Source organism: Mesoplodon densirostris, chromosome 15 (genome assembly GCF_025265405.1).
Source record: "Mesoplodon densirostris isolate mMesDen1 chromosome 15, mMesDen1 primary haplotype, whole genome shotgun sequence".
Lineage (NCBI taxonomy): Eukaryota > Metazoa > Chordata > Mammalia > Artiodactyla > Ziphiidae > Mesoplodon > Mesoplodon densirostris.
The window spans coordinates 66,092,432-66,117,545 of record NC_082675.1 but is presented as its reverse complement, the minus strand read 5'-3'; the positions used below and the strand labels follow the sequence as shown (position 1 = coordinate 66,117,545).

Below are 25,114 nucleotides of genomic sequence, written 5' to 3'. Positions count from 1 at the left end.
ACTTGAGATGTTTCTTGTTTCTTGAGGTAGGATTGTATTACTATAAACTTCCCTCTTAGAACTGCTTTTGTTGCATCCCATAGGTTTTGGGTCATTGTGTTTTCATTGTCATTTGTTTCTAGGTATTTTTTGATTTCCTCTTTGATTTCTTCAGTGATCTCTTGGTTATTTAGTAGTGTATCGTTTAGCCTCTATACATATCTTTTTAAAAGGAGGTGCTCAATGGCTTAGTAATTCTGCTTCCTAGCAAACTCTTGCCGAAGTGCTTGTGAAGTCACTGAGTACCACACACTGGGTAACGTATAACAGGGATTTTACAGATATTTTTGTTTTCAAAATCTGTGTAATTCCTGACTTTAGGTAATTAATGGCCAGATACTACAAGTATGGAGAGTAAGGACTCCCTGGTTTCTGAGTTTAATGTAGTGAGATTTTGGATAATGAGGGTAAGGATCTATATTGTAACATTGATTTTAACAGGGAAAAAACTGGAAATAACCTAAATTTCCATAATAGAAGAGTGGATAAAAAAAGGTGACCTATTGGCACAAGACTGTACCGTGCTTGGATGGAATGAAGTAGAGGTGATTTTCAACTATTTACCTGTCATGGATCAAAATTGTCCAGTAAAAATGGTTGTTGTCCATATATCCTTTGTCCTCTGCTGTACATTAATTGCCAAACCATGAGGAAGTCCTGGAGGAGTGGCTTGGGGCAGCAGTTATTTACTAACTAGTATAGAAGTAGTTCATTAAAAAAACAACTAGTACTGTTAGACCTTGGCGTATGTGGTAAACATAATTCTTCTTGTATATGTATATATATCAATATAGAGGAGTTGCAAAGACCTACTGAGTGAAAAAATTCGGATGCAAACAAATACTTAAGTGTATCAGTTTACTAGTGCTTCCATAACAAACCGGGTGGCTTAAAACCACAGAAATTGCTTGTTACCGTTGTGGAGACTAGAGGTCCAAAAGCAAGGTGTCGGCAGGACCGTGCTGTCTCTGAAGGATCTAGGGGAGTGACTCCTTGCCTCTTTCTAGCCTCTGGTCATCATTCCTTGGTGTTCTTTGGCTTGCAGCTGCATGCAGCCTCTGCGTTGGTCTCACATGGCCTTTTCTCATGTACCTGTCTGTCTCTCCTCCTTCTCTTATAAGGACACCAGTCATATAGGATTTAGGGCCCACCCTAATCCAGTGTAATGTCATCTTAACTTGATTGTGTCTACAAAGACCCTATTTCCAAATAAGGTCACATTCACAGGTTTTGGGTGACATGAATTTGGAGGCCACTCTTCAACGTGATACATTATGATAGTGTTTATGTAAAGTAGAAAATATACAAAGGAATGCTGGTTTTTGGTTGTGTGTGTGTGTGTGTGTGTTTGTGTGTATACATATAAAGTATTTGAAATGGACGGGAAAGATATATACTGAACTCAAGATAGTGGTTGTCCCTCTTTGGGGGAATAAAATGAGATTTTCATCTTAAAAAATAAAACATTAACGTTAAATGTTAATGTTAATAAAATGTTAACGTCATTTGTGGGAGTATGGAAGTTCATTATTCTTTGTGCTTTTCTATATATATTTAATTTTTTAAAGAGTTGATATTATATAATATGTTACTATATAATATTCTAGCCTTTGTAACATATGGAAGAGCTATATTCAATCAAAACAAATCCTATGGGGGGAAGAAGCTGAAAAGAAGACCTAGAACCACAAACAATTCTCATATACTTTTTGAGAAGGAAGATATTTTCAGATCCTTGAGGAGCTTCCTTCTACATGTTTGAGTTATTTTGGCATAAAATATTAAATGTATGTAATGTGTAATCAAGATGATAACAGTCTACAGCTATTAAACTGTATGGATGTTGAATGCAAGAGATGAGGACTTTTTTTTATAAGAACCAAATAAATAGGTCAAGAACTACAGCCAGGTTACCAAGAAAATTTTCTGTATGCTGCCTAGTATGCATTAATGTCCCTTGGGAAGCTGTGTGAGCTCTATAGCTAGTTATTTTTAATTTTTCTTAAACACTACCAGAATTTCCAGATAATGACTTATTTTTCACAGGAAGAAAAGACAGACCTTTATGTAAATGCCAAATTGGATTTCTGATTTTCATAGTAACATCATAAGTTTACTATGTGGATACTCATTAAATATTTGTTGAATGTTAAATGAATAAGACTACTTTTATTCAAAACACTTCTTCCATCCAGTTACATAGTAGACACGCACAAGTAAACGCTAAGAACCAATGACCTTGGTTTCAAATAAGGTGGCTTATGATAATTTATTTCTAAACACAGGAACCAAGAGAGAGGAGAAACCAAACTATGCTCAAGTGTGTGTATGCTCAAGTATGACCTTTTAAAAGACAGAGACTCCTCTCACTAGTAAAGTTGCCTAATGAGTGTCCTGGGTTAGTATTCCCTTGGAGACTTAGAACAGTGGTCTTAACCTTGTTGGTCTTTACACTTAAAAGTAGTTTAGGACACCAAATAATGTCTTTATGTGGATTATTGTTCTCTACATTTACTGTATTGGAAATTAAAACTGACATATTTTTAAAATATTTGATTAGTTCATTTAGAAATAATTATTTTGATAATAAACCCCATTACATGTTAGCATCAGTAACATATTTTTATGAAAGTAACTATTTTCCACAAACAAAAGTTTAGCAAGAGAGTGGCATTGTTTTACATTTTTGCCTTAGATTCTTATGTCTCCCTCTGTATTAAATTTGTTGTGCTATTAGACATGTTATGTAGCCTCTGGAAAGCTGAACTATACACTCAAGAGAGAATGAGAGTGGAGAGTAATGTCTTGGTATTATTGTGAAAATAGTTTTGACCTTGAGAATGCTCCAGAAATTTCTCAGGGACCCCTAGGTCCCAGGACCACATTTTGAGAACTGCAGCCTTAGAGAGTAAATCAGAGGGACTGAGCATTGCATCATGCCTTTATAAAGATTCAACTGGCAAATCTCATTGTTCTGAGTATTTTCAGCTACTATCATTTGTTTTACACATAGGCTGTCTCTTCTAGTTGATTAAGGTCGTTATTAGTCATGAATAAATGAAAATGCTTAAAGTGTTACATTTTCTACTTTGCAAACAGTAGTCAGCTACCATGTAGTGGGCATTTGTACATGCCATCCTCTGAGTGGAGCCTCCGGCACAGGACACGGTTGGGTTACTTGTAACCCAAATGGCGGATTCTAGGTGACATGGGTCTCTTGTCAAAGAGTTGAACTGCGTAAAAATCTGTTGTGGAGGCACTTACATGAAGTTGAAGACAGTATTTCTTTACTTTTTAATTCTTATCTGCTTCCATGCCCCCTTTCTCATTTTTAATATTGTTTGGAATTTGCAGGGAGGCAGACTTAGCAGAGAAATATTTATTTTATGTTAGCAAAGAATTAAGGTCAACTATATTATTTAGATTTAATTATATTTTCCTCATTTCATGAATTATAATTGTGGGGTTTTGGAGGGGAGGCTGTTGTTGTTTAGTAGTCCATATTTTCCTTCCTTGACTTTATCTGACTGTTATTGTTTTGTTGTTGTCATTACGGTGGTGAGGAGGGACAGCTAAGCACTTACATGTGTGGTGGTTTGTTTTTTCCCCAGAAATAGTGCATGGGTGGTTCATGCTGAGTCTTTGCAAACTTAAAAGTCTTCACTTTTCTGTATCCTTGTGTGGTAGCTTCTCTAGATATAGAATTCTAGAATGATAATCTATTCCTCAAAAATTTGTAGACTTTGTTCTGTTGTCCTTCAGATATATAGTGTTCAAGATGAGAAATCTTATGTTAGTCTACCTTTCTTTCTTTTGGTGATAACATGTTTCTTCTGTCGAGAAGCGAATAGATTTTGGCATGTTTCTTCTGGCTAGAAGCCAATGGATTTTCTCATATACTGTTGGTTCAGAAATCTTATCAGAATAAATTTTGATTTTTTTTCAATATTTTTGCTTAAAGTGTTGCAAGTTTCTCTTACCCTCAAAGAAATTTTCTGTTACTAATTTTTCTTTAAAAAAATTTTTTTAATAAATTTATTTATTTTATTTATTTATTATTTTTGGCTGTGTTAGGTCTTCATTGCTGCACGCGGGCTTTCTCTAGTTGCGGCGAGTGGGGGCTCCTCTTCGTTGCAGTGCGCAGGCTTCTCATTGTGGTGGCTTCTCTTACTGCAGAGCATGGGCTCTAGGTGCGTGGGCTTCAGTAGTTGTGGCTCGCGGGCTCTAGAGCGCAGGCTCAGTAGTTGTGGCGCACGGGCCTAGGTGCTCTGTGGCATGTGGGATCTTCCCAGACCAGAACTCGAACCAGTGTCCCCTGCATTGGCAGGCAGATTCTTAACCACTGCGCCACCAGGGAAGCCCTATTACTAATTTTTCTCTTCTGCTTCTACAGTCCTCCATGGTATCAGTGGGAGATTGGTTCCAAGACCCGCCGTGGATACCCAAACCCACAGATGGTCAAGTCCCATAGTTGGCCCTCAGTATCTGAGGATGCAACCTGTGGATACGGAGGGCTGACTGTATACTTACTGAAAAAAATATCCACATATAAATGGACCCATGAAGTTCAAACCCATGTTGTTCAAGGGTCGATTTTAGTCTATTCCTTCTGGAACTCTTATTAGGTATATAATGGATCTCCACTTTTCTCTTATATTTTGTCTTTTTGCCTTATACTGCTGTTGTCTGAGGGAACTTCTCAGTTTTGTCTTTCACATCCCAAGTTCTGTTTTCCATAGCGCCCATTCTGCTAATTTCTCTCTCTTTTCTTTTTTTTTTTTTTAATTTAATTTTATTTATTTGGCTGTGTTGGGTCTTCGTTGCTGCACGCGGGCTTTCTCTAGTTGTGACGAGTGGGGATTACTCTTCGTTGCGGTACATGGGCTTCTCATTGCAGTGGCTTCTCTTGTTGCGGAGCACAGGCTCTAGGCGCGTGGGCTTCAGTAGTTGCGGCATGCGGGCTTAGTTGCTCCACAGCATGTGGGATCTTCCTGGACCAGGGCTCAAACCCATGTCCCCTGCATTGGCAGGTGGATTCTTAACCACTGCGCCACCAAAGGAGGCCTCCTCTCTCTCTTTTAAGTGTCAGTCATCATATTTTTAATGTTCAGTAGCTTTTCTTCATTCTGTGATTCACATTTTTCATAGTAGCCTGTTCTTATTTTATGGATACAGTATTCTGTCAACTCTCACTGAAGATACTAATTAGAATTTCAAAAACTTTTCCCCAGTCTCTTAAATTATCTTTGTTTAATTGGGGGTCTGTTTGTTCTGCTTGTTTAGTTTCACATTTATTCATTTTCCTATCATTTGTTTATTTAATAAACTTTTAATTATGAACACATTAAATGTAAACATAATTGGAAAAAATAGTATAATGAATCCCCATGGATTCATCAACATTCTTCTGTTCTCATTTCATCTACCCACCCCACCCCCTCTGCCTTTTATATTTTAGCTAAAATATTTTTCTTTAATCTTGTAAATCATATATATATATAAAATTTCATTTGTAGATATTTAAGTATGTCACTTTGATAAATATAGGCATAAAAAAATAAACATAATACCATTATCACATCCAACAAAATCAATGATATTTTATTTTATTTTATTTTTTAAAAAATTTATTTATTGGGCCTCCCTGGTGGCGCAAGTGGTTGAGAGTCCGCCTGCCGATGCAGGGGATACGGGTTCGTGCCCCGGTCTGGGAGGATCCCATATGCCGCGGAGCGGCTTGGCCCGTGAGCCATGGCCGCTGAGCCTGCGGGTCCGGAGCCTGCGCGTCCGGAGCCTGTGCTCCGCAACGGGGGAGGCCACAACAGTGAGAGGCCCGCATACCGAAAAAAAAAAAAAAAAAAAAAAAAAATTTATTTATTTAATTTATTTATTTTTGGCTGCATTGTGTCTTCGTTGCTGCGCGGGCTTTCCCTAGTTTCGGTGAGCAGGGGCTACTCTTTGTTGTGGTGCCTGTGGCCTTTTCAATGCGATGGCTTCTTTTGTTGTGGAGCACGGGCCCTAGGCACGCGGGCTTCAGTGGTTGTGGCACGTGGGCTCAGCATTTGCGGCTCATGGGCTCTAGAGCACAGGCTTAGTAGTTGTGGCTCACGGGCTCTAGAGTGCAGGCTCAGTAGTTGTGGTGCACGGGCTTAGTTGCTCCGCGGCATGTGGGATCTTCCCAGATCAGGGATTGAACCTGTGTCCCCTGCATTGGCAAGCAGATTCTTAACCACTGCGCCACCAGGGAAGCCCAACGATATTTTTAAAATACCTACTAATATTCAGTTTTCTCTCAATTATCTTTAAAATGTCTTCCTTGAGTTGGTTGGTTTGAATGAGTTTCCAAAGCATTTAGTTCTTGACTGTTATCTGTAACAGTCTCTCCCTCTCCCACCTTATTACACCATTCATTTTTTTGTAGCAACTGACTTATTTGTTTAGTAGAATTTCTTACATTTGGCTTTGAATGATTATATCATTGTGTTATTTATCGTGTTTTTCTGTCCTCTGTATTTCATATATGCTGGCAATTAGAACAGAGGCTTGATTAGATTCACCATATCTTTTTCACTGTTGGATTTCTCTACTTTTTTGGTGGCTTCTTGTCCATTCATAATTATAAATGAACGTCTAGATTCACTTATTTTGAAAGGTGGTGAGACCTCCTTTGGAAGGTGTGAATGATGGAGGTCTCCTGTGCTCTACAGGGAGGTTTATCTTCTTAGTGGAGTGGGCGGGAATCAGCCAGAAGTCTTGTCCTTTTTCAGGCATGGATGGAAAGAATGTGGCCCACTGGCTTCATGCGTCAAGGAGAAAAGAAGTAGGGTGACCTCAATGGAAGAGAACGTTCGAAGAGTTCTGGTGCCAGATGAGCCTGTTGGTTTTTGTGCGTTTTGCCTCCTTCATTGCGGCAACCCAGCATTGGCTGCTGTGCTGCCCAGTTTTTCTCTCTCTTATGCCCGTGTTACAAGCCTGTGGAACTGCGCCAACTGAAGCTAGACAGTTTTTGCTTACCAAGGCCCGGAGGTGAGCGCCAGAGCTGGAGCGGAGCATGGGCGCATCTCTTCTGGAAGATCTTGGCTAATTTGCATTCTTGGCCTCTCCTCGACCCAAGGGTAGAGATCTTCTGTGGTTGGTACGATAGCTCCACTTTTTCAAGAGACTCCTCGGTTTTCTTATTTTTGCTTTCAAACTACTGACCTCTGATGGGTTTTCTGTCAGACTTGTTCTATGTGCCATACCTTTTTAAATATAGCTCCTTTTTGTCTACTAATGATAGCATCGTCTGGTTTTTTTCTTTTATATTTAAGAAGGAAGAAGAAGAAAATTCATCAGCACAGTTTCACTATCTTGAACTGAAATTCTCACAGTTTACTTTTATATACTGTTTAACTCACCTTCAGAGCAAAGCCACAGCTTGTCAGAAATTGTAGACGTGGATAATCCCTTTTTCCCTAAAGCAATCATATTTACTTAAAATTTTCTTCCCTATTACAGATATTAAAAAATATTACTTGGTATTCAGAACGGGTTTTAACTGAAATTTCACTGGGGAGTCTCCTGATACTGGTTGTAATAAGAACTATTCAGTACAACATGACAAGGACAAGAGTAAGTATTCCATAGCTGTTTTTCTACCTTTATACATACAGTACAATGTTTAAAGCAATCTCAATATTTAGAGTGAAAACGTTCTCATGGAATATGGTGGGAAAATATAGACCAACATATAGTCACTGTATAATGATCCTAAGGTAATGTTTAAAGTGTCTGCTTCTTAATATTTCATAGGCAGTATGATCAGAGATATTTTACATGTAATAGAAAATAAGCAGTGGAGCACATTTAGATAAAAGATGTTGTATGTCTTTGCTGGACTGATAAAACTGATTTACCTTTTAAAAGTAGCAACAACAAACTGTAAGAAGATACAAGCACAAGAAAATATGAATTCAGATGGGAAAGAAATGGAGAAAAAGAGAATACTTTAAAGAGTAAAAGGAACATTTCAACTAGATTGTATTTGCTATGCCTGGGAGCAAATTTCAGTTCCAGTCACTAGAGAAGCAATATACAGAATTCATAGCTTAGAGAAGTGGTCAAATTTACTGCACTGTTTTCAGTTATGCCCCTCTGGGAGGCTAACGTAGGTTGGCCTTTCCACAGTCTTTTATCTGAAACTCTTGGAGCCACGTATGTTTTAGCATGGAGAATTTTTTGATTTTAGAAAGATAATTATAGTTTGTATGCTACACTATATGTAACCATGAGGTACTGGAGCCGTGCACTGTAACTAAACATTAATATTTCTGCAGCAAAATAGTTCAGTATTCTTCAGGGTGAGCTTAATGAAGACCATAAATAGCATCATTATCTTTTGTGCCAGATGTTGGTTCCAAACTAGCAGTGAAAAAACTTTGGATTTTCAGTGCTTTATGGATTTTGGAATTAGAGAAAACAGATTGTGGATCTGCACTTTCTAAAATCAGTGACAATTGAGTTTACATTTGCTTCTAGTTAACCTTGCTTAAAATGTCGAGAAGACTCGATGTATGTTTTAAATTTGCTGTTTTCTGACAGGACAAGTACCTTCACACAAATTGTTTGGCAGCTTTAGCAAATATGTCGGCACAGTTTCGTTCTCTCCATCAGTATGCTGCCCAGAGGATCATCAGGTAAATATGAGCTTTAAAAGAAATGCTGATTTTTGCCTTTTAGCTGGCCTATTGAAAAGGATACTATGGTGGTCCCTTTTAAAATGCAATCTGCAAGGAATATCACATTTTCCTACTTATTTTTTTATCACCTTCTTGTCTGGTTGAAAATACCTTGTTCTGCTTTGTTTTCTAACCCAAGGTTTTCTATCAAAGTTAATTGTATTTGCTTTCAACCTTTTTATAAAAATCTAGTTTTAAGATTCGTGTGTTAGCCTTTTACAGCAGAGCAGGTCTATGTCTTAGTAATGCAAACTAAATCTTAATTCACATATTTGCTGAGCATTTTATAGAGCATCACTCTACCCTTTTCAAAAGCAGTTATCTGTTTTAGAGAATTCTTTCCGTGGCAGTTAACCATTGTGTTAGTTTTCCAATGCTGCTGTAACAAATTACCACAAATTAATGGCTTAAAGCAACACAAATTTATTATACAATTCTGTAGGTTAGAAGTTCAGCACGGGTCTTACCAGGCTAGAATCAAAATGTCAGTAGGGCTCCATTCCCTTCTGGAGGCACTAGAGGAGAGTCTCTTTCCTTGCCTTTTCCAGCTGCTAGAAGCTGCCTGCATTCCTTGGCTCATGGCCCCTTCCTTTCCTTTCAAAGCCAGCAACAGTAGGTTGTTGAGTTCTCCTCACATCTTACCACTCTGACTTCCTCTTCTACTGTGAGGATCCTGGTGAATGCCTTGGCCCTACCTGAATAATCCAGGATGATCTACCCATTTCAAGGTCCTTAGCTGAATCACAACCACAGCAGAGTCCCGTTTGCCCTGTAAGGTAACATATTCATAGGTTCGTGGAAGTTAGGATGTGGATATTTTGGGGGAGCCATTATTCTGCCTGTCAGAACATCACCAGAAACTCCCATCCCTTACCTGTTCTTTGCCAAAGGCACAATCTTTAAGGTTAGGAAAGCTGATTAACAAATGAATGAATGACTATCATTTGCAGGATTTAACAAATATGGTTACTTTTTGGTCTTCAGGTAGGATGCTCAGTATTGCCCTAGCAGCTCTCAAGTAGAACATTTTTTATGTAGTCAGTGACATTAGATCCTTTCTTTTAATTCTTGCTTTTGGGGCAATGCAGCTCTGATAATAGTTGTTATGTTCCAGTCATTGGTGGTTATCACAACTCCTTATCACTTTTAAACTCTGATCTCACTTTCCACCCTTTGGTTAGAGACATTTATTGACCTGGGCTCATTTTAACAATCAGTTAGAATTAACTTATCTTCTTAGTCTGTTTATTTATCCTCAGAATTTAGCACAGAATATTTTCCTTTGACTCACTGTTTACTTTAATCATACATTATTTTGGATTTGTTTGTTTATTTGTTTGTACTTGAGAAATTGTCCAGTTGACTGACTTTGGACTAACTTCGTGACTGAAAGTAAACATGGTGTCTCCTCATACCTCAGATTCTTCCAGGTGTTGTGAAGAGCATTTAGTTTCTAAAAATTGACCTTTGTCACCATGCTTTATTTCAGCATGACAGATGTAATGATATCTGTGCTGCTTCGTGGTCTATTTTTCTTTGTGTGTATGTGGAGTTTTATAATGGTTTTAGGAAGATTTCATTACAAAATTTTCCTCAGCTGATATATAAACATTTGGACTGTTCAATATGAAAATGCCAGATGAACTGGTTCAGAATTTAAGTTCTGATAAAATGATTCAAGTTAGATTAAATAAAAATTTTCTAGGTGTCAGAGTTGAAAAAAATGCAAATAAAGCATTGTGCCCAATTTTCTGTGATGACTGAAGTAGAAAACCAATAGTATTTGGAGAAATAAGAAATGTAATTTAGATTTGTGATTTGAGACTATTTAGATCAAGCTTATCATCATTAAGGAATAATGCTTTACTTCAATTTTATTGGAGCTTTATTTAGCATTTAGTGAGGAACTGTGTTATGCAATGCAGGGAATATCAAAATTAGTTATAAAAATTCCTACCCTTAAATAGCTTGTAATTCAATAGCCGAGATAAGGCAAAGACCAACATATGTAATATCTAGCAGAATATAGTAAATATTAGAATGAAAGAAAAATTCCTGTGGTGAGGGCAAGTGGTTGGTTCAGAGAACGGGGAGGTCACATCTCATTGAGAAATCAGGCAAGGTGAGTAGAGAGAGACGGCTCTAGAGACTGGCCTGATAGGGGAAAGCATCAACCAAACAAACCAAAACAAAACAAGAGGGGGTGTGGTGAGAGAGCATGGTTTATATTTAGAAAATAACCAGTCCATTCAGTTGGCATGTTGTGGACCAGTACAGGGATTATAAGAGAGAAGCCTGAAAGAACCAGCTGGGGCCTCCTCGTGGAGGGGCTTAGCTTTTGGATCCACAGTTTAGGATAATGGAAAGAATAGAAAGAAAAGAAAGTGTCACCTTTTGTACCGACAAAAAAGAAAATGTCAGTGAATGAGTTGTAAATGGATTTGAAAAGAAATACTTGAATGTAAATGCCTAGAGTTATCAGCTTCAGCAGATGATCTTGGTCTGTTGTTTGTCACACTGAGGGCTGTGCAGTTCTCAGAGTCCCCCAGTAGTGCCAGTGCTTCTGGTCCCAGCGCCACAGTGGAGTAGCCAGTGTGGACCAGAGCATCGCATCGTGCAGGAGGGAGCTTGTTAGAAATGCAGAGTGTTGGCCTGGTTTCAGATCTGCTGAATCAGAATCTTCCATTTTAACAAGATCTCTGAAAGATTTGTACATGCATTAAAGTTGGGAAAGTACTTTGGGTTTGGGCATGGAAGTCAAGATTATTAAACACTTAGAAAACACTCGTGTTGAATTGGAAGTGGGGGCCAGCATTTTTGTATCTTGAGGAAACTCATTTTCTACTAAATGTTTGTGAGGAAACTCATTTTCTACTAAATGTTTGTGTCTAGGGTATAAAATTGTAAAGTATAATAAGGAATGCATAACCAAAAACTGTTTAGATACACAGAAGATTTATTATAGCAGCACAACTCAAGATTCACCAGATGCTCTAGTAACTCCTTCAAATGAGAAGTAATTAGTTTTCATATACACGGTTTCTAAATCCTTTTTTAGGAAGAGACTACACAATTTTGTAGCTGTCATTTGCAAAACTTAGAGGAGCCAATATTTCATGTGATCTTCAACAAAATGCAAAACAGAGTAACATGTTTCATTGCTGTGAAAGTAGGATGTGAATAAAGCTTTAAAAAGTCTTCTTAGCCGGGGCTTCCCTGGTGGTGCACTGGTTGAGAGTCCGCCTGCCGGTGCAGGGGACACGGGTTTGTGCCCCGGTCCGGGAAGATCCCGCATGCCACGGAGCGTCAGGGCCCGTGAGCCATGGCCGCTGAGCCTGTGCGTCCGGAGCCTGTGCTCCGCAACGGGAGAGGCCACAGCAGTGAGAGGCCCGCGTACCGCAAAAGAAAAAACAAAAAAAAAGTCTTCTTAGTTGGACATAAATGTATGGAATGATTTCATATGGTGTCTAAGCTGTTGTTTCATATTAAATGACACTGTGTCTTCCACAAACTCTTGGTATTCTAGAAAAATCACAGGCATACATGATACAGGTTTTGCTCACCTGTGAAATTTTTTGAATATGCTGTAAGCATGGATATTTGATATGATCATGATTTGGGATTATAGAGCTATTAATTCAGTTAAAACATTTATGTGGAGTAGATTATATGCAAGGGATTGTTGTGAGTTACAAATATATCATCACTTACTTCCTGCCCTTAAGACTTTCCCTATTGCCTGTCTTACCCTCCCCCCCCCCACACCCCCCTCACTGGCTCCTTCCTCTGGCTCCTCCTTCACCTTTGGCTTAACAGATACTTATACTTTTCTCCAGTATTTCATCCTAGATTGTTCTTCTCATCTTTGCTCATTTTCCTTGTGAGTTCACATCTATGCCTGTGACTTCACCTACTCTACAAGAGCACAGACTCTGAGTTTGGTATCCCAGCTTCAAAACTGACTAGCTGTGGAATTTTGGAGAAGTTACTTAACTTCTCTGTACAGCAGTTTCCCCATCTATACAATGGGGTGCAGTAGTTGCTATCTCAATGAAAAGGATGAAGATTAAGCGAATTAATATTTGAAAAGGGCCTGGCACATAATGTTCACGATATAAGTGTTGACCCCTTGAAACCTAACTGCTAACCTCACTACCTGGATATCCCACACTTACCTCAAACTTCTATTATGTTTAAAACAGAACTCATTTTTTAAAAAAAATTATTTATTTTTAATATTTATTTATTTTCTTTTTATTATTTTTTTGGCTGCTTAGGGTCTTAGTTGTGGCACGCAGGATCTTTGTTGAGGCATGCGGGATCTTTCATTGCTGCGCTTGGGCTTCTCTCTAGTTGTGGCATGTGGGTTTTCTCTCTCTAGTTGTGGCACATGGGCTCCAGGACATGTGGGCTCTGTAGTTTGCGGCACGTGGGCTCTAGTTGATGAGTGCGAGTTCAGTAGTTGGGGCATGCAGGCTTTGTTGCCCCCTGGCATGTGGGATCTTAGTTCCCCAACCAAGGATTGAACCCCCGTCCCCTGCATTGGAAGGCGGATTCTTTACCACTGGACCACCAGGGAAGTCCCCGGAACTTGTTTTTATTTATTTATTTTAAAATACATTTATGTATGTATGTATGTATGTATGTATGTATGTAGGTATGTATGTATGTATGTATGTATGTATGGCTGCTCTGGGTCTTCGTTGCTGCCTGCGGGCTTTCTCTAGTTGCGGTGAGCGGCGGCTACTCTTTGTTATGGTGCACAGGCTTCTCATTGCGATGGCTTCTCTTGTTGCAGAGCTAGGGCTCTCGGCGCACGGGCTTCAGTAGTTGTGGCTCACGGGCTCTAGAGTGCAGGCTCAGTAGTTGTGGTGCACGGGCTTAGTTGCTCCGCGGCATGTGGGATCTTCCCGGACCAGGGCTAGAACCCGTGTCCCTTGCGTTGGCAGGAGGACTCTTAGCTACTGCGCCACCAGGGAGGTCCCCGGAACTCATTATTAAACGTGCTCTTCCTGTTAAATTCCCTATCCTAGTTAATGACTCTGGCTACAGCCATCTAAATTGCCAAGTCAGAAACTTACAAGTAATTCTGTGCCATTTTTTTCCTTCCCCTCAAAAGCTCTATCTGACTGGGCCCTGGTGTTCTGTCTAACTCTACCATTGTAACTTGCATTCATACCGTTTCTGTCTCCACTACTGCTGCGTTAGTTCACGTGTTCATCATCTTCATCCAAAACTATGTCTTTAGTCAGCCTCGTCCTTTTGCCTCCCTCCCTGCCCCTCTGCAGTCGACCCCTGCACTGCTCCATTCATTCGAGAAGCAAATCTGATCCATTTTGTATTGCTTCCTAGGCTTAAAATCATTAAATGCCTTCCTGTTGCCAGCAGGTTAAAATTCAACCTCCTTAAAGCTGTGGCTCTCGAACATGGGTGGTTTTGCCCCCAGGGGACAGGAGTCAAGGTGGTTTATTTGGGTTTTTTTTTTTTTTTTTTGCTGTTTTGTTTTGTTTTTGTTTTTTCTGTTGGCGCAACTGGGGAGGAGGTTGCTACTGACATCTAGTGGGTAGAGGCCAGAGATATTGCTAAATATCCTGTAATACACAGGACAGCAAAGAATTATCCAGCCCCAAGTGTCATCGTGCTGGGGCTGAGGAGCCTTGTCTTAGAGTGTGCCTTGTCTGCCCAGCTGGCTCTACTCAGCTCCTCCATGGCGGGCCAGGAGTCACACAGCCAGTTTCTGGCCCAGGGGCTAGTTTCTGGGGTAGGAACGGAGAGGAGAGGGCAGGGAAAGGAAGAATATCACATGTTAGAAATATGGATTCTCTCAGAGAAGGTGTCAGGGAGAGAGAACTTCAGAGTCTTGCCCTGGCCAGTGTAGTTGCTTGTGACACACTTGCCTGAAGCTTTAAGTCTCGTTGCTCAAGCAGAGTAGTAATTACTGGAGATAAAAGATTTGTCTTAGATTTCTTTGCATCACTTTACGAGAGTAGCTGTTAGTAGGTACACAAGAGAATTTTAATAAATACCTAGCCACTGATTCTTAGAAGATGGGCGGGCATCTGGGATTGAAGCTTAGTTGTGGCACCCATCATTCTGAGACTTAACCTAAATTGATTCATCCCATTTTGCAGATATCTGCTGCTGCTTAAAACTAGTGAAGTTGATGACAGTGCACATTACGGAAAGCTTTATGGTCTTTCAAACTTTCTGAGAATCAAATAATAAAAAACATAGATTTTAATTAAAGCTATTTAATTACAGTGCTGGTTTTGTTTTTTGTTTTTGTTTTTGGGGTTTTTTTGTTTGTTTGTTTGCTTTTTGTTTGTATTTTTGCTGCGGTACACGGGCCTCTCACTGTTGTGGCCTCTCCCGTTGCGGAGCACAGGCTCCGGAGGCGCAGGCCCAGCGACCACGGCCCACGGGCCCAGCCGCTCCGCGGCATGTGGGATCCTCCCGGACCTGGGCACGAACCCGCGTCCCGTGCATCGGCAGTCAGACTCTTAACCACAGCGTCACCAGGGAAGCCCTTTATTTGTGTGGGGGCTTTTTTGGTAAAATCTAATCTTGTAATTTAAGAACTTTTAAATACTTCAGTTCATAATTTATGCTTACACGTTTTCTAACTGTTAATAGCCACTAGTGGTGAACATATACTCTTCAGGTTTTAACCAGGTTCACTGCTGTCCATCTTGTCTTTGGCTAGCCCCAGGCTGGCAGTTTATGTAAGGTGCCTTGTTCTGCTCTACACGTGTAATGGTACGTATTGTAGTCACCCAGCCTTTTTCTGAAGACTACAAAAACACAGCTTGCCTTATTTAACTCTGGGTGGTTAATTCCTCTATTTTGGACAAATATAGATGTTTCAGAATGTCCCATGAGTCAAAGAAAGTTGGACAATTTGCTTTTAATTAATACCTCCTAGTATTAGCTTACCACATCAGGCTTCCTCACTTTTGTCCCCACTGAATGAAGTCTTCAGGAGTTGATTTTTTTTCTGAACCAAATAATATGTTGAACCGAAAAATACAAGAGAATGTTACGAAGCAAAATGGCCTGTTTGTTGTTGGGATACATTTATATTATACAATGTAAAATATTCAGATATAGTAACATGTCTGGTTATTTCTCTTGTTTGAGAAATAACCAATATTTAAGAAATATTGGTTATTTCTTGGTTTTGATATTTCAGGAATACTATCTTATTTTCTTTTATTTATTTTTATTTATTTATTTATTTATTTTGGTGGTACGCAAGCCTCTCACTGTTGTGGCCCCTCCCGCTGCGGAGCACAGGCTCCGGACGCGCAGGCCCAGCGGCCATGGCTCACGGGCCCAGCCGCTCCGCGGCATGCGGGATCCTCCCGGACCGGGGCACGAACCCGTGTCTCCTGCATCGGCAGGCAGACTCTCAACCACTGCGCCACCAGGGAAGCCCTGTCTTATTTTAAAAATAAGGTCCATTTAATGATAAATTCGTACCTATCACCTTTAGTGTTTCATCACTTCTCTCTCTTTTGTTACATTTAAGACTGGTAAAAGTCTGGAGGCTTATATAATTTAAGGTGTTGGTGTTGCACAGCTGACAAGTGGCTATGCAGACACTTGGCTGACAAGTTTGTCCAGATTAAAAGCCCATGCCTATTCCACTGCACTGTCATGGAGAAACTGGCAGGACATTATTAATGAGAGTAATTCACCTGCCATGGCACCATCAATCCAAACTCTCTGGGGTTTTCTGAAACAGATGGTTCTCTGCAATCTAGGGTAGCCAAACCCTTGTTGATTATTCAGTTTGCTGCCCCCCACCCCTCATTCCAACTTCCTTCCAGTATAGCTAAACCCCTAAAGTTATAGTAGCGAAGACTGGGTCTTTCTTTCTTTCCTCCTCCCTCCCTCCCTCCCTCCCTTCCTTCCTTCCTTTTCTCTCTCTTTCTTTCTTGAACTGGCTAGATGAGAAAGGTATGGATGTGTCAGGTATTGCAATACAAAGTGTATGGGTACTTTCTGGAAAATAAACATGGAAAAAAGGACAAGAACTGTATATATTTCAGCCTGAAATTTAATATTTTTCTTACATCTAATCCTTGATGTTACATTTTTTTAAACTTTTTGCCAGAATTTACTTATTTATTTATTGAATAAATAAATTTATTTATTTCTGGCTGCGTTGGGTCTTCGTTGCTGCGCCCGGGCTTTTCTCTGGTTGCAGCGAGCGGGGGCTACTCTTCCTTGTGGTGCACGGGCTTCTCATTGCAGTGGCTTCTCTTGTTGCGGAGCTCTAGGCGCGCGGACTTCAGTAGTTGTGGCTTGCGGGCTCTAGAGCGCAGGGAGTAGTTGTGGCTCACGGGCTTAGTTGCTCCGTGGCATGTGGGATCTTCCCGGACCAGGGCTCGAACCCATGTTCCCTACGTTGGCAGGCGGATTCTTAATCACTGCGCCACCAGGGAAGTCCCTGATGTTAGATTTTATTTTTAATTCAATAAGTACGTACTGAGCTTTTGCTGTAAGCATACCACTGCCAAAGTCCTCTTTAGTTTCATATTTGTTTATATTTTAATTTCAGACAATTGCCATTCATTGTATCTAGAAATTAAGTGTTATAGTCATGTTGGTTTTATTTTTTAACACTTAATTCAGTTTCAACCTCGTATCATTTTCTGATTTCATTGTAGTTAGGAAATTGTTTCTTCTTTTTTTTTTAACGTTTTTATTGGAGTATAATTGCTTTACAATGGTGTGTTAGTTTCTGCTTTATAACAAAGTGAATCAGTTATACATATACATATATCCCCATAGCTCTTCCCTCTTGCGTCTCCCTCCCTCCCACGCACCCTCCCTATCCCACCCTTCTAGCTGGTCACAAAGCACCGAGCTGATCTCCCTGTGCTATGCCACTGCTTCCCAGTAGCTATCTATTTTACATTTGGTGGTGTATATATGTCAGTGCTACTCTCACTTCGTCCCAGCTTACCCTTCCCCCTCCCCGTTTCCTCAAGTCCATTCTCTAGTAGGTCTGTGTCTTTATTCCCGTCTTGCCCCTAAGTATTTTTTTTTTGGTTTTTTTTTAAGATTCCATATATATGTGTTAGCCTACAGCATTTGTTTTTCTCTTTCTGACTTACTTCACTCTGTATGGCAAACTGTAGGTCCATCCACCTCACTACAAATAACTTAATTTCGTTCCTTTTTATGGCTAATATTCCATTGTATATATGTGCCACATCTTCTTTATCCATTCTTCTGTCGATGGACACTTAGGTTGCTTCCATCTCCTGGCTATTATAAATAGAGCTGCAGTGAACATTGTGGTACATGACTCTTTTTGAATTATGATTTCCTCAGGGTGTATGCCCAGTAGTGGGATTGCTGGGTCATATGGTAGTTCTATTTTTAGTTTTTTAAGGAACCTCCATACTGTTCTCCATAGTGGCTGTATCAGTTTACATTCCCACCAACAGTGCAAGAGGGTTCCCTTTTCTCCACACCCTCTCCAGCATTTATTGTTTGTAGATTTTTTGATGATGGCCACTCTGACCAGTGTGAGATGATATCGCATTGTAGTTTTGATTTGCATTTCTCTAATGATTAATGATGTTGAGCATTCTTTCATGTGTTTGTTGGCAATCTGTATATCTTCTTTGGAGAAACGTCTGTTTAATTCTTCTGCCCATTTTTGGATTCGGTTTGGATTCGGTTGGAAGATTTTTAATCACAGTTTCAATATCAGTGCTTGTGATTGGTCTGTTCATATTTTAACACTAGGAATTTGTTTCTTTAGGGAAGGAGTTATGTGATATTAAGAGTTATGGGCTTCCCTGGTGGCGCAGTGGTTGAGAGTCTGCCTGCCGATGCAGGGGACACGGGTTCGTGCCCCGGTCCGGGAAGATCCCACATGCCGCGGAGCGGCTGGGCCCGTGAGCCATGGCCGCTGAGCCTGCGCGTCCAGAGCCTGTGCTCCGCAATGGGAGAGGCCGCAACAGTTAGAAGCCCGCGTACGGCAAAAAAAAAATAGGAGTTATAACAAGTAGCTCAGTTTTGTTTCTAAAATCTTGTTAAGTTGTTTAATTTCTGTTTTCCATCTCTAAGATGATGTGTGATACCTACTTCATTGTAGTGTTGTGAGAGTTAATAATGGCTTATAACGTCTTTTGTATCTGTATTATAACATTTTGAAGTAATTTTAATCTAAAAATAAATCTAGATAACATCCTTACAGAAACTTTCTTGCTCTCTAGAAATTGGGCAAGGAATTGGGCAGAGAGTCAGAATATTCCTAGATTCCGATTCCTAGCCCAAAGGATCATCGAATTGCCTGTATTTCCCAAATATTTCCCTCAATGAACAGCTCATTGAATATAAATGGGGAGTTTTTGTTTTGTTTTTAAGATGGGGAGTTTTTAATGATAGTGTTTTATTTTGGATTGGTTGGAGGTCTAAGCAGTGATTTTGCAGTTTAAGTATTTCTTTTAAACTTATGTGATTTATTTTTTAAAAGACAGGGTTAACTTTTTCTTGCCCAGTGCCTGGGCCATAAAGTAGTTCCAGTTTCTCCATTGCTTTTGGTCTTTGCTGATCCTTGTTTGCTCTTGACAAAGCAGTAGCCAAGAAAGGAAGGAGGAATGTTTTGCCTTAAAAATCCGCTTCCTAAAAAAAACACAAAAAAACACAAATCTGGCTTCCTGCACTTCCTACAGCCAGTGATACTTTGAAGGTAGCTACATTTTTCAGGAAAACCTGTGACATGGTTTGCTTTTCAGCTTAGCCCTTTCTTTAGAAGTTATATTGAGAGCATTTAGACAGCTCCCAGTTGAAAATTCGTAAGTGTTCAATAGAAAATTTCTAACTGTTCAGAGATTATTATTATACAACAAAGGGACTTGGTAGACTTGATGGGACATGTGAAATGTTAATAATTTGAAGTTTAGTTTCAGTTTAGACTGCTGGCACATTCAAAATGTCAATTTTTAAAGAAGCATCTCATACATTTATCTGAATTTTGATTTCTTATAAGTTAAGACCTTTGTGGACAAAATTGTCACATGGGAAAGTAAACATTAAAATAATTGGCATAGAGCTTTATAAAGTGTCACATTCATATTATAGAGGTAATGGGAGGGTTCATACCTTGTCCTCTTAGCCATGAATTATTAAGCCCCCATTTCGGTCTACTACTGTGAAGAATCTGAGACTTTTACCCTACTCTCAAGCTAACAGATTAGCCTGCCAAAGTTTTGAGGATCCTCTTAGAGACTCAAGATTGCTGGGTCAGAGACAAAGGACAGTTTATTGCTCACAGTAGTGTGAGCCAGAGTATCATCATTTTCTTGTGTGGTTCCCCATGCCCACCGGGCACTGTGACCAGGGTCAGATGACATCTGCACATTGCAGTGGCTTGCATTAGTGGAGAGAACCCTGAGCTTAGGAAACCCCATCTTTTATAATAGGCTTCAAGCAAACCTGCCCAAACTTTGCTTTGGATGGAGATACCTTTCATATATTTGGTAGCAGCAAACTGCCCTCTGCTTTAGAGGGAGTCACTATCTCTACTTTGCACATCTGTTCACTCTACAGAATTCATGAAAAGAGAATCCAGAGCACAAGGCTGCTAATGCCTCTGCTTTCAAGATGTACAGAAACACCAGAGACCCATGGGGAACTCTCCCTATAGTCTTAGTACCTAGTTAGGCCTTTCTGTTGCCAATTGGAAAAACCTGTCACCAAGTCATTAAGGTAGCTAGTTGATGCTGTTCTAGCTAATGCATGGGATTTATGTATCTTAGAAGAAGTAGTAAAGGACTGACTGGCCTCACTAGCCTCTGCTTTGTCTACGTGTCATAATGAGTCTCCCGCTTAGGTGTCAGTGTCATTAATGCAATCCTTAAAGCCTTGTTTCTGAGTGGCTTTGACATAACCCCAATATTTTTGTATTAAACACAAATCATAAAATTTTAGGTTTGGAAGGGCCTTTAAAGAACATCCAAGAGAAGTTTGCACATTTTACATATGGAAATATTGACACCTAGATTTATTATGTGACTTGTCTAAGTGAACACTATTGCAGAAGCAGACGTAGAAATCAAGCCTCCCAGCTCCTTGCCTAATATTCTTCCCAGAACAAAAGAGAAAAAAGGTGTGTGTTCACGTACACATCTTCTCTCTCTCTCTCTCCCTTTCTCTTTTACATAGTTGTGATACCTGATACGTTTAAAATGCTAAGCCAGGTAAGAGAAATGAAATGACTTAATAAAGCATTTTCTTTCTTGATGAATTGCACATGCTTCACGGACTTTGTAAAAAGCACCTTTCCAAGACAAGGAAACAAGCATTGTGCTAACAGGAGAAATGAGAGTAAACAGAAGGATAAAGAGATTTTAAATGACTCACGTGTCCCATATAAACACATGCAGAATCGGATGTACCTGAGACGGGGACCCACAGGGAAGGGAGGATGCGTCTTTAGGTAGGAGGATAGTTGGGAAAAGGTAGCTGCCGCAAAGGTAGGTAAATACTCCCTGTCAGCAATACTGATGAGTATTCTGAGCGTTTAACATTCGTTTATTCATTTAATGGGCCTCGATTTCCTCATTTACAAAATGGGAATATCCTCTTAGGACTGCCGTGAGGAATAAATGGGCTATTATACGTAAAGCACTTAGAATAGAGTCTTTTCAATAGCAATCACCTAGGAATTATCAGAGGAAAAAAAAATCTTGCTCGTTAGAGGACAGACAGCACCACGTCTTGCTTGTGGTGGCTCAGTCGGTATTGGGACGAATGATGAAATTCTGACACTCTAACTGGATTAAAAGAAAAAGAGTTAAAATCTACAGCTCTAGATGAAGAGGAAACAACATGCCATATAGACCGCCTTTGTTATTTTTGTTTTTTTGTATGGCTGGTATCTGCCATATGCTACATACTAGGCCCTATACAACATGTTACTTGTGTTATCTGATGATGTGGGTATTATTATTTCCATTTTATAGTGAAGAAACTAGATTTCAAAGAAGTAATTTCTTTAAGGTCACCTTGCTGGACAGTGACAGCGACAGTGACAGTGCTGGGGTTTAAGCCTTCATCTGTCCTCCATCCACAATACCTCCTTCCATTGTCAAATGCTTCTTGTAAATGAGGTTTTAAACTAAAAGCATGCAAATAATTTGTGTACAAGGATTTTAATATCGCATCCTGCCCTGGGTGAGCTGCTTCTGACCTTTCTAAGCATGTGATCCCCTTGCTGACATATTTTTAAAAACTGTTGACTATCTTTTAGTAACTGAGAAGATTCCAGAGTGAACTGTGGAGTCTCACATACCTTGTGATACTGTAGCAGCTTTTCTCATTTGGGGTTCTGTGCGGGAGTCAAGCCCTGTGGAGAATGATACGAGTGACAGTTTTTTCAGTTCTTCCAAGGGTGGCACATAGACCACACCTCCCTAAACATGTAGCAGAGAATTTGATCGATTACCAGATTTACACCTTCTTAGGAACTCTGGTTGAAAAAGATCTGAAGGGCTTTTTGGGGTTGAAACACATAAGTTAAGAAAAACTACTATAGGAACCCAGTGATGTTTTTCCATCTAAAATGTGCCTGTTTTCTTACCTTCATTAGTCAAACATGAAGATCATCCTGAAGCCCAGGAACATTTGTATATTATTTACTTGATGAATTTTCATGACCCCATTAGTTCTGACAATTCAGAAGTGTACACAACCCTGTCATTATTTACTGCTATAAACATAATCATGGTACCTTTGTACATAAGGTAATCAAAGACCTTCATATCATTACACATTTCCCATTTAGAATCATTCAGTCTTAAATAAATCACTGGGATTCTACATATACCCTCGGAGAAACTAGAGTAACTGGGTTCTAATAATGTTTTCTTCATGGAGTGTTTTGTAACACGATTGTGATTTTTTAAAACAAGGGTCGGTATTTTGGGGTCATTTAATCGTTTATCAAATATTTTGTACGTCTGCTTGTGTTAGACATTGCTGGTCATTGGAGGTTTGCATCATATATTTGTGCTCTGCTTTCAAAGAGCTTCTCATCTGGCCGAGGCAGTGGGTTAACAGTCATCGATCGGGCAGCGTGAGTAGCACGCTGACGACAGGGCGACAAGGCAGAGAGCAGACAGCTAACCTGAACACCACTGCGCCCTTCACTGGTAAGGTGATGCTTGCGTTATCTGAAGCGGTGAGCAGTCTACCCTCTTTTATATTGGTGATAAGGGAGACAGTTCTTTTCTCCACCTGTCTTGCTCTCCCTAAACTTCCTTTAGAAGCCCTAGGTAAGATTTCATTTATATAAATATAGCTCCCATTTAGCTACCTACAGAAAAACTCACAAAACTTAACTTCATCTAACTCGATTCCTATAGGAAGGTGATAAAATTTTTTTTAAATATGTATTAAAATAAAAACTACTACTGCAGAAGCCATCTGGCAAGCTGACCTTAGAGCAACTTTATTTTCCTATTCAGAAAACTTTTCAGCTTGTGTTACAGTTGTCACGTTATTGGAATACTCATGTGACTTTAAAATTTGGTTTGACTAAAGATGCAGATTACATCAGCACTTCCCAGGTGGAATGGGATGGGAAGGGGCAAGGAAAGCGTGTGGTGTGTGTTGTTGTGGGAAAACTACTAGCGTAGAAAGTGACTTGTTGAACCTGTGAATCTGTAAATTATCAAATTAGCTAGAGTCAGTGGACAAACTTAAGTATCATTTAAAGACTTTTCAAATAAGTGACCAATGTTTTCCTTTTTAATTTGGAAATTTCAAAACGTATTTAAAGAGCATACTATAATGAACCTGTAGGTTCCCATCACTGAGCTTCAACAAATATATCAATTCATGACCAGCATTATTTTGTTTATACCTCTACCTTTTCCTCCTTATTTTGAAGTAATTTCTGACATTTCATCTATCAAAATTGCATTATGTTAAAGGATGAGTTTTTATGACAGTCTGTTATGATTTGGTCCCTCCACAAGTGGTAGAGAGAAAAATAAAATCAGTGTTACCACTGTCATTCAAATATGGACATTAGCCATATTTCTGGTTCTTAGTCATTTAGAATCCTGTTCAGTTTAGGACTTACTCTGTGTCACACACAGTGCTTGCCATTGTTATTTGGAGACTGTCCAAGTGTGACTATAGCCCTGTATGTGGTACATAATTCCTACTTTATAGATGAGGAAACTGAGGCTCAGAGAGGCTGGGAAACTGATTCAGGACCAGACAGCTCATAGTGTGATGGAGCTGAAATTGGAATCCTTGAGTAACCCTAGCCTAGAAGTGTTCTTTCTTCTCTTTATGGCAGACCTGACATTGATAAATACTGAAAAGGAAAAACAGATGTCAGCCACTTTAAACTCAAGTTCTCAGTTATGAATGAGTGAAATGTCTACTGTACAGAGTTACTACAGTCTTTTTTCTTGAATCACACCTGTGCAGAGGTTCTCAAAGTGTACTTCACAGACCACAGCGGTTCCATGGGGTCTAAACCATTTTTTATAATAGGACGTCATAAGCCGTTTCCACTGTGCTGACATTTGCACCAGGGTTGTGAAAGCTACATTGGGGTAAAACTGCTGGTGCCTTAAGCATAAATCAAGGCAGTGGCACCAAACTATACTGGGAATCACTATATTTTCCACAATCACATGCTTGCAGTGGGGAAAAAAAAAAGCCACTTTTGCTTAATGTCCTTGATGAAACAGTAAAAATGATTAGTTGTAATAAATCTTGATCCTTGAATCCATGTCTTTGTAATATTCTATGTGATGAAATGAAGTTCACATGAAAACAGTTCCACTGCATACTAAACTACAGCGATTATGTGTGTGATTGAGTTGTGAGCTAAACTAGCCCTTTTTTTGATAGGATACAATTTTTCCATGAAAGAATGAGTGACAGTCTGTGGTTATTTAGACTATACAGACGTTTTCTTGAAAATTAATAAAGTGAGCCTGTCACTTCAAGAAGACAGCTGCTGGTGTTGGTCGCCAATGATAAAATTGGAACTTACAAGCAAAAATTAGAATTTTAAAAAACTTGTTTTGGCACCATGAGTTTGACAGCTTCCCAATAATTAAAGACTTTTGTGATGACACTGATGATTATATTAATAAATGTGGGATTTTTTGGATACTGTATGATGCAATGTGTCGACATTTGGAAGATCTTTATAACTCAATGAAGTGGTATTTTCATAAGAGAATTTTGATTCTCAAAAAGTTGACTTCCACTCTTGGTCTGAATTGACTCCTTTTAACCTCTTTGCCTTAATTCCAACATCTTCGAAAGACGCTAATATAATTGAGACTATGGAAAGAAAGTTATTTCAT

General features: G+C 39.5%; 1 protein-coding gene across 2 annotated transcripts in view; it reads left to right on the top strand.

Moving 5' to 3' along the window:
• The window catches only part of DYM (dymeclin), a 381,878-nt gene that overhangs the window by 158,932 nt on the left and 197,832 nt on the right, over positions 1-25,114 (top strand). For both annotated transcript variants that reach the window (XM_060118525.1, XM_060118524.1), the window contains 2 exons: positions 7,537-7,650; positions 8,620-8,714. In XM_060118525.1, coding sequence (XP_059974508.1) covers positions 7,537-7,650; positions 8,620-8,714 — 209 coding nt within the window. The remainder of the gene's footprint in view (positions 1-7,536; positions 7,651-8,619; positions 8,715-25,114) is intronic.